Below are 10,446 nucleotides of genomic sequence, written 5' to 3' on the forward strand. Positions count from 1 at the left end.
TTGCAAACTCACAGCTAGGCCAGGGCATATCAAATTATGCAAATTAACCTGGCCACAAACTTAAAACACAATAGCTCTTTCCCAACACAGGTGACGTCTTACACTGCAGACAGACTAACCCAACAGCAAGTACTTCTGCGGGCTGCAGCCTCTCTCCCATCCCCCCCGCGTTTCTGCCACCCCCCTTCAGCTTGACATGAGGTCACCCAACGCGCAGCGAGCCAAGTCATGGAGCCAAACCAACAGAAAGATGAACTTTCAAAAACCAGAGCACTTATCTTCCTCTACTTGGGCGTTGGCACAGACAAGAAATGGTGGGAACACACAGCTGAAGGCAGGGTTGTCTTCCCCATCTTCATCCAGCCATCAAGGCTGCTTAGCTAAAATGCCAAGCTGCACCCAACTTAAATGCCCTCTGCCAGCTGTCCCCACTCCCAGGCATATCCATAAATTAGCTATATGGGAAACCAATCACAAGCCACTCTTACTTTGGAAAGCTGCAAGTTTACATTTAATTTCTATTCTTAAATGTACATACACACACAGACACACTAAAAAAAGGAACGTAGTTACATTTCCATTACTAACAAACTATCTGGTATCATGGTTCAAAACAGAAAAAAGAAAAACAACCCAGACTTTTCAGTGCTGAAAAGGCTTAATATGCTTTGATATAGCAGAAAAGCTAAGTAATTTAAATAAAAATAATCCAAAGCATTAAAGTTCTACTCTGTGATAAACTTGCTATATCTTTTACAGTGAAAGCCCAACCTTAAAAACTACAGTGGCATCTTATGCTGCTTTAAAGATGAAGGGGTAGTGGCTTGTTTTACCTGGATAAGTACACATTTATATGTACTGGAGAGTAAAAAAGAATACCAGGAAAGGACAGTGCTTACTTTACACCACTCTTCCTAGATTTGAATTTTATTATTGCTTATTTCTTGTATTACAGGAACTGTAAAATATACCGTTTCTCTAAAATAGAATTCAAAACTATAAGATAGAGTACCCCCCTCCCTTTTAAGGGGATACACACCTCTGTACCCTCACGCCCACTACAGCAAATTAAAGCCTTCTAAGAGCAGGGAAGTCTCATCATGTGGCTGGGTGACAAGTGTGCACACACACAATTCCTGACGAAGCTGCAAATGGTCTCTTTGTAACCAAGATCACATCTGTACAAGTTCATTCCCCTTACACAAAGGACACGTGATTTCCCAGGTGAGCATAAAATCTCCTCCCTTAAATATCAAAGTCAAGAACTGTCTTAAAAACACAGTATTACACTTACTCATGTGCAAGTCATTACATCCTTCTACCAAATACACTAGTTTAATACAGCACACACTGAAAGGTAGCCACACAGAAACATTTGCTGCCCCTGATAATGATGAATAGACACACACTGATCTGCTTCTAGAAGAAATACAGACGTATTTAAGAAATTAATTATTATGAGAATAATATGGCTCCCCAGAAAAAAAGCATTAACCATTCAAGCATTTGCTTTTTGCCTTGGTGCAGCTATAACCAGAAAGACCCAGGACAGCTCGCTTTAGAAACTAAACTTTAAACTTTAGAAACTAAACTTTATGTTTAGTAAAAAAGTTAAGCTCTTCTCACCTGATATTTCTTTTTTCCCTGTGACTGTTTCCCCCAGTCGCGTTATCTGTGTTGCAATAACACCTGGAGGCCACTTTGCTTAAACTTTACATACTGATACTATAAAACCACTACGGGAACAACATTAAAAAAGAAAAGGGGGTGGGGGGGAGGAGACACCCTCTACTAGGAGATACTGTATCCGACAGGTGATAACAGCGGCTCTGGCACATTCTAGTTATAAAATATTTTACAAAGCTGAGCAACCTATGGAAGGACGGCCAAAAAGGGTTCACAACCAAGCCGTCCTAAAACTCAAAGCTCATCTTACAACTAGGTTACAGCATCAGCTTAGACCTGGCTACCCTATATGTTTTGGCAGAAATGCTCCTGAATCATGCTTAATGCACTGTTATTTCATTGAGCTTAAGTTTTTTTTCTTGAAATGAAGCTCATTTTCACATTGAGGCTGTGAGGATATTTGTTACCAATCTCAAATTATTTGCCCTAGCCATCCGTTTTTATGCCAGCATTAATACTGATATTAGCATGCATCTAAGAAAGCAGACTGCACTTTGCCTACTAGGATGAAAAAACTGCCTCTGGGGGCGGGGGAAAAGCAGAACTGCAGACACGGCTCAGACACTGGGGTCTGATAAGAGTTGCCTCATGGTGCTTTTTATTGCCTGACAGTTCCCCATAGATTGTTAAAAATGGTTGACCTGATAATTACAAGAAAGATTTATGGTTTCATTTTCAAAACAGTCTTTTTTTATTAGTTGCTACCTTGCGGATTCTGTAGTGAGGAAGTGTTTTCTGTTCCCACTATAGTTGTCAGAAGAGGCCTAGGAGTGTTTGTTCTCACAAGTCCAGCCTCTCCTAAATCCTTAAACTACCACCATTTACCAAAACACACCACTTTAAAACATAAAAGTAAAGAGTAAAATGCATGCAAACATCTCTCACCACGCTCATTTACCACCACTATAAAAAGTTTTTCTGTGTTTCTGTATGGTCATTCCATAAGGGTGGGGGTTTTGTTGGTGGTTTGTTCTGTTTGGGGTTTTTCAAAATATTTCTGGTCACTTTTTTCTTAACATATAATTTTGAAAGTTTACTCCAACATGAATCTGCCAGTTCTTTGCTCACTGTCTAAATAGTACCTAAGCTTTCCAAGTAGCTCTAAAAGGGATGGAAACTTAGCAGCAAACTAAGATTTGGTAGGAAAATTATTCTGAGCAGTGACTTTGATTCTCAGTGAGATCAGCTACAATCTGGACAACTACAGAAATGTTTTAGAAAACTTTCCAAGTCCTAAGGAATCCTAAAGTTGGGTTTAGGACCTCACTCTGAAGAAAGGCAAAAACATATCAAAGTTTCACCCCACCAAGAGGTAAATGCCAATCCAAGTTGGCAATCGGGTACAAGCAGGTGGCTAAAAGTACTACACAACTAATTAATTCAAGTGTTTCAGGAACTTGCAGTGTTCACAAGAGAGCAGGGATTAAGTACATCACACAAAGATGATGTACAGCTATACAAAATAAAGTTCTGACTGTGCCACACTCGAGAGTTTCAGATAATACTCTTTACAGCCCTTCATTTTTTCTGTATCTAAAAGCACCCTTCGAAACAAAACAGGGAAGAAAAAAAAAAAAGGGAAAAAGAAAAAAAGAGCTTGTCTTGAGAAATTTAGGAATCAGGAAATACCAGTCTGTTTGCATTTAGCACTGTCATCCTTTTACACTGACAAAAAGACTTTAATTCCCTGAATATACTGTATTCTCAAACACTACGCTGAAACAGGATTTTCTTCCCCTCCAGATTCTTTCATTAATGACTTCCAAAACAGATACTGTAATATGAAATGCAACTTTAAAATGTACTATACACCTGTATAAAATCATATCTAGTAAAAGTAGAAGCTGTACCGCAACATTTACAAAATAACAGGCAAACGGAGTAATAAGCAGCGAGCAACGTAATGCAGACTCCGCTGAGCTGCGGGGAGGTTGGAGAGGCGATGCTTAACTCCTTAAACTCTGGGAGATTCTGTCACCCCTGGTTGCCATTTGGGGGTTACGTTCAGCACAGGCTTTTGAAAAGTCAAATAATAAAAAAAATAGAGCACTAATGAATCACCTGATAAGGGAAGAGGAAGGAACTGCACAAGGCAAGAAAACACGAGCTCCTGGAGCGTGCGGATTTTTCTCAGCTCCCCTTCGCCAGGGCCCGCCAAGGCTGCTGGAAAGCACCTAACAGCCCCCCGGGGGGCACCACGCGCTCGCGTCACACCTGGCGTCGGCAGGAGAGCGGCGTCATTCCCCGGGGGCGCACCTCGGGCGGCAACGAGCGGCGGAGACGGCGGCCCGAGGGGAGGCAGCCGCCGCGCCCCGCTCCCCGGGGGGCCCGACGTGCAGCCCCCGCCGCCACCCCGAAAAACGCGCGCGGACGGGGCTGCGCCGCCTCGTTTCTCAGCCCCGACGGTTCATAGCCCAGAAGGAAAAGGGAGCCCCAGCACGTCTTCTCCCTCGTATCTTAAACAGACAGATGGATAACCAGCATTCGCGTCCCAGCTGCTTGCTGAGGGAACTCGCCGCTTACAGGGCATGACAGCCGCCCGCCTCCCGAAAGGGGAAAAGCCCCGAACCAAAACGCACCACCGCGCCCCCCTGTCCCCGCCGCCACAGCTCGGCTCGGCCGGGGCTGCCCGGAGGTAGGAAGGGAGGGAAGGGGGGGCTGCCACGCCACGCCGGCGCGGCGCCGTACTGACCTCCCCGAACTGCAGGGCGGAGACGATCATGAGGACGAGGCCCCCGAGGCAGAGACAGGGCCCATACCTGTGCGACAGGCAGGTATAGGTCTGGCGCTGCAGGAGCTTTAGCAGCATGGCCGGCCGGCCGGCGGCCGCCGCTACCGCCGCCTCGCCCGGCCCGGCCCGGCGCGGCGCGGCCCGCCTCACCGAGCGGGCGGGCGGGTCCCGCCGCCCTCAGCTCCCGCCCCGCTTCCGGCGGCGCCGCGGCGCCACCTGGCGGCGGGCGGGCGGCACGCTGAGGGGAGAGGCGCGCCCCGCCCTCACGGCTCCCGCGCGCTTCGCTCTGCCTTCCCGCAGGGCCCGGCCCCGCACGGCCATAACGGGCCAGACTGTGGGGTTTATTACTTCTTTGGCTCCTCGCTCGTGGCCTTGAGGGCTCATGGCGCAAGGCTTCGAGGCGTGCCGACGGTGGCGAATGGCCCCTGCGGTTTTGTAAGAAATCATCCGGATGAAGAAATCCGGGTCCAGTGCTGTGTGTGCCGCAGGTGGGCCGCAAAGTGTGCCGCGTCGTGCAGCGCTTTGCTGAGAACGCGTGCCCAGGCAGCTGAAAGGGAATTGATGCATGTGAGAACATGCACCCAGGAACGAAAAATCACACCGGTTTCATTTCACGGTCACGATTGCACTTCTGATTCTTCCCTTGCTACCTACTGGCTGTAGAATAAAATCTAAATGCTTTGGTGTGTGATGTCCTAGGCGATCTTGAAATTACTGACCCGCAAGGCAGTTTTTCCGCACATGTAAACACCTCTCCAGCTGTGGCCAGCACAGCTGCACCACCCTGTCGTGCTTCCAGATATGCTGCAAAGCAAATTTGTTTTCCCTAGCTAAGAAGGATAAGGAGGACTCTTGGGTATCATAAAGATACCACAGAGCTACGTGCTGAGATTTCATTTAAGCACTTCCATGCGTATTTTGGCAAAGAAATGAAGTGCACGGATAGGTTCATGAAAGGAGAACCACCAGGCTAGAAGAAGGTTATTCATGGAGTTCTTCAAGAACAGTTCTTGGGGCAAAAACATGATAACAAGAAACCAGTTAGAAGTCACTAGCTGACAGCAGGCTCTGCAAGTCCTTAATCTGCACCAGTTTGGTTTCTGCCATGAAGTTCAGCCATCGACATGGGACACTGCTAGTTTCACCACTGCCAAATTTCCATCAGGCAGAGGCAATTCTGGTTACCAGAGCAAAATCAACTGGTGTCACAGGCCCTCATGAGGCCAGGGTCAGTAGCACCTACCTCTGTAGTCAGTTATGCCTGCATCAAAAGGTCTTCTAAGTATTTCTTACAAGTCACTGCAGTGATTTTTCTGAGCAATAAACATCACCCATGTGTTCTTATTTTGCCCTGTGTAAAGTAACAATACCTGACCATTTCCAGAAGTTTGTCCTGGTATATTTACACAGCTGTGGTGTGAGAGGACTGCACCTGGCACTGCACCTGGCTGTAGTTATTTAAGCAATGTCCAAGAGTACACAGATAGCTCTTTGGCACAGCTTTCCCAATCCATGGAGCACTACTCCTGTTTACCTTTTTCGTGTCACTGTTTTTCCCTTCCTCACAGGCCAGATCATGGAGCAGTTCATCTTGAGTGCACTCACCAGGCATGAGCAAGACAACCACGGATTCATACCCAGCCAGCATGGGTTCATGAAAGGCAGGTCCTTCCTGACAAACCTGATCTCCTTCTATGACCATGTGACCCACCTAGTGGATGAGGGAAAGGGTGTGGATGTTATCTACCTGGACTTTAGTAAAGCCTTTGACACTGTCTCCCAAAGCATCCTCCTAGAGAAGCTGGTGGCTCATGGCTTGGACAGGTGTACTCTTGGCTGGGTAAAGAGCTGACTGGGTGACCGAGCCCAGAGAGTTGTGGTGAACAGAGCTAAATCCAGTTGGCGGCCAGTCGCAAGCGGTGCTCCCCAGGGCTCTGTTTTGTTGGGCAGCTGGGGCCAGTATTGTTTAATATCTTTATCAATGATCTGGATGAGGGCATTCAGCGTGACCTCAGTAAGTTTGCAGATGACAGCAGATTGGGTGGGAGTGTTGATCTGCTTGAGGGAAGGAAGGCTCTGCAGAGGGACCTCGACAGGCTGGATCAAAGGGCTGAGGCCAGCGGTATGAGTTTCAACAAGGCCAAGTGCCAGGTCCTGCACTTGGGTCACAACAACCCCATGCAATGCTACAGGCTTGGGAAAGAGTGGCTGAAAAGCTGCCTGGCGGAAAAGGATCTGAGGGTATTGGGTGACTGAATATGAGCCAGCAGTGTGCCCAGGTGGCCAAGAAGGCCAACAGCATCCTGGCCTGTATCAGGAATAGCGTGGCCAGCTCCTCCCCTTGTTCTCAGCTCTGGTGAGGTCAAACCTTGAATACTGTGTTCAGTTTTGGGCCCCTCACTACAAGAAGGATATTGAGTTGCTGGAGTGTGTCCAGAGAAGGGCAACAAAGCTGGTGAAGGGTCTGGAGGACAAGTCTTATGAGGAGCGGCTGAGGTAACTGGGGTTGTTTAGCCTGGAGAAGAGGAGATTGAGGAGAGACTTTATCACTCTCTACAGCTACCCAAAAGGAGGCTGTAGCAAGGTGGGTGTTGGTCTCTTCTCCCAAGTAAGAAGTGATAGGACAAGAGGAAATGGCCTCAAGTTGCTCCACGGGAGGTTTAGGCTGGATATTAGGAAAAATTCTTTACTGAAAGAGTGATGAAGCATTGGAACAGGCGGCTCAGAGATGGTGGAGTCACCATCCCTGGGGGTGTTCAAGAAACATGTAGACGTGGCGCTTCAGGGCATGATTTAGGAGGCTTGGTGGTGTTGCATTGACGGTTGGACCTGATGATCTTGGAGGTCTTTTCCAACCTTAACGATTCTGTGATTCTACAGCAAATTCACTAGGGGTTACCTTCAGAGTCTCAGAGCCCACCACACAGTGCTGTGTTCTACCTCCTTATCCTGTGTTATCAGCATGATTATACTTATTTGGCCCTTCATGACAACCCAGCTTTCTGAGTGCATCTCGGTATGCAGAAGCCTCTAGCTACACTTTCATCACCTGTTGCACAGAGACAGCACTTTCTCCAAACATATGCAGTCTTCTTCCTCCACATGTTCTCACCAATGTGCTAAAGTACTACCCTGGAGAAATATAACCTTCAGTCATTTGCTCGTACCTCCCTCACCTGCACCTCCTGTTCAAGCACTGCGCTATTATTGAGCTATTATTACTGAATGGCCGCACCTCTTTACCACCACCTATAGCACTGTGGCTGCAGTACTAGTGGTGGCCTGGTATACCGAGTCAGCAGACTGAGGTTTTCATTGAGAACTGAGGTACAGCATGTATGCAGAGTATGAAAACAAAAACATTAGTTCTGGTCAACAATACAGCATAAATGCAGTAATGGACTAAAATGTGCTGAAGATATAAAGCTGAGAGACAAAACACCAAAGTAAAGCAGAAAATCAATCAGGGAAAACTGGATGACTTCAAAGCCTGGATTAATAATTAGTGCAGAGTGTGGGATGATACATTTTTATAGACTAATAAATACTTCCATATAATACCAACGTGGTAAAGCCACTAAAATTCATATAATCTTTATATGATTTTGTAAGGTACCAGCCAAAGTATTCCAGTAGATACAGAGATGTAAAAAGCTACTGTACAAATAATGATGGGACTATATCTGTCCTTGCTTGTAGAATACTTGTGTTGAAGGAACATATATTTAAAATGAAATATGCATGAAAAGGAACAAGATCCTACATTCTGAGAAGACACTAAAAGATTTTGCCTTGTTCACATCACAGGAATGAAGATCAGAGGTTTATTTAAACTAAATGCAATACTGTCACCAGGTTAAAACAAAACAAAAAAAAAAAAAACAAAGCAAAGGAAAAAAAAGGAGAGAAAACCATGTTCTGGAATATATTTGAAATAGGAATAGTAGGAATACCTATCAAGCCTTGAGAGACAGCTTAGCCAGCTTGTGACAGAAGATAGGACTCTATACTCCAGATGTTCCCCTTTTTTTATCCCCAAATTCCCATTTTTCCAGGGGTTTATACACTGTTGCTTTGTTCAGTCCGTCAAAGGCTTAATTATTCCATGAAACACAGAAAGGCATGACAGAAAATAGATGAAAACAAGGCCACCCTCAACTTGCTAATTATTTGCAAGTTACAGAGTACACATAGTAGATACAGGTTCAAATCCCTTTTGATACACTCTGAATCCAAGTTGCTTGGATCCTTTTACATCTGTCACTAGAAAATCTTTCCAAGTTCAAAACCAGAAACCAGATCAGGGACTTTGCCTCACTTTGCAACCAACTTTGTGAGCATGGCTCTGAAAGGGGCTGGGCTTAGGCCAAAGTCTTCTTTTTTCACATTCTATCTAATTCATTGCTTAGGCAGCTGTACAGGTGAGTATCTTGCTATTGTATCGAAGAATGGGATACTTAACTTTCTTCACTTCTCCAGTCACTGAACAGGCAGATGAACCCAGATATTCTGCTTGCAGCAATAAATTCCACTAGGTGTCAGCATATCTAAAAATTAGATGCTGCCATTATAATCAAACATATATTTAAGGGCCTTGCCAAATCACTGTCCACGTAAACTGTTGGGCTTTTGGAATAATCTACATAACTGTACTTGTATTTGTATTAACTTGAAGATGCACGTAGCAGCGCTTAAAGTAAAGGCCTGCTTTCTGTGTAATAGGAAGTAATCTTAAAAAGCAGTCAAATAATTATAAACACACTTTATCTTGATCCTGATTTTCTGCAAGTTGCCTTCACCAACATTTTCTGTCTCTTAGATCTCAGAAAACTCTCTGAATTTGAGATGTTTTTCTTACTACAGTCAGAGCTTTCTAAGAGGGAGTAGAAGCTACTTACAAGAGGAAAGTAATAACTACTTCTTTTAAACAGGACTGGAAATCCTGTAATGTTCAGTCTTGAGTAAGGCAGGAGCTGCTGCTACCCTTCTTCATGTCTACTCTGGGAAAACAGCAATCACTCACATTGTTCCTTCCTTAGAAAAGCTGAATATTCTTTCTAAATCTTTACAATTCTAATTTACTGGGAAAGGAGAAGAGTAAGAGCTAAATATCCAAGGCAATAATGTAATTATATTTTGTTGAGGCAGAAGACCAGAAACAATCAACCTAGCATCTTAAGCTTCTCTGTTAGCCAAGAATAATATTCACTGCATGCTCCTTGAATCTTGCGCTAAACAAAGAGAATTAACATCCTCATGGGCTTCCAGTGTTCATCACTGTATGGTCTGTTTCACAAACATGAATTAATCTTGTAGCACCTCTATGAAGCAAATATTACCAAGCACAAAGGCAAAGGCAAAATTCAGGAAGTTTGATGCCTGCTTCCACTTTAGGACCCATTTTTCACAGTCCAGGAGCTAACCAGTAGTACTCTGAAGGCTCAGCAGTTCCTTCTTAGGGACTTCGGTTGCATTTGTGGATGCTCGGAACTTCTGAGCATTCAGAGGTGTCTCAAGTCAGGAAAGCAAAAGTAAAGAACATAGAAGTATTGACTTACCCATGGAAAGTTTGAAGCGACTTGGCTATCATCATAGAGTAGTTTTGCAGCAGAGGCAGGGACCAATTTGTATTTGCTTAATGTAATTATGCAGCCATCATTTCTATTCCTGCCTTATTCACATGACATCTTCTAAGAACTTCTGTAAACAACCTAGAAGTTCTACACAGCTGTGAACAGGTTCGACCCACGCACCGATGGAAGCATGGAGCGAAGAAAATAGCAGCCAATTATTTCACCATTCACCTTTGTAATGCACATGCTCAGAAGGATTAAAGTCCTTAAAAGCTCCTATAAAAGTGTCTAAATTCCTATCAGTTTTAGTGGCAATCAAGACACCTGCCTAAATGCATGCTCCATAATTACCTTTGTGCATCTGTTCTCAACAGCCTCTATCCAGTAACACTTAGGAAAAAAACCAAAGAGTAATAAAAGCAGTTTTATTAGCATAAACATAATCCAGAAATTCTC

At 44.9% G+C, this 10,446-nt stretch overlaps 1 protein-coding gene across 3 annotated transcripts in view; it reads right to left on the minus strand.

Moving 5' to 3' along the window:
- GNPTAB (N-acetylglucosamine-1-phosphate transferase subunits alpha and beta) overlaps window positions 1-4,588 on the minus strand; it is a 46,040-nt gene extending 41,452 nt beyond the window's left edge. The window contains exon 1 of one of the 3 annotated variants that reach the window (XM_075074844.1): window positions 4,379-4,588. In XM_075074844.1, the coding sequence (XP_074930945.1) occupies window positions 4,379-4,495 (117 nt within the window). In that variant the 5' untranslated portion in view covers window positions 4,496-4,588. Of the gene's footprint in view, window positions 1-3,747; window positions 3,901-4,378 lie in introns of those variants that run through there. The other 2 variants (XM_075074827.1, XM_075074835.1) reach the window with 2 other exon arrangements.
- Window positions 4,589-10,446: the final 5,858 nt, after the last annotated feature.

The sequence above is a fragment of the Phalacrocorax aristotelis genome, chromosome 1, assembly GCF_949628215.1.
Source record: "Phalacrocorax aristotelis chromosome 1, bGulAri2.1, whole genome shotgun sequence".
Taxonomy (NCBI): domain Eukaryota; kingdom Metazoa; phylum Chordata; class Aves; order Suliformes; family Phalacrocoracidae; genus Phalacrocorax; species Phalacrocorax aristotelis.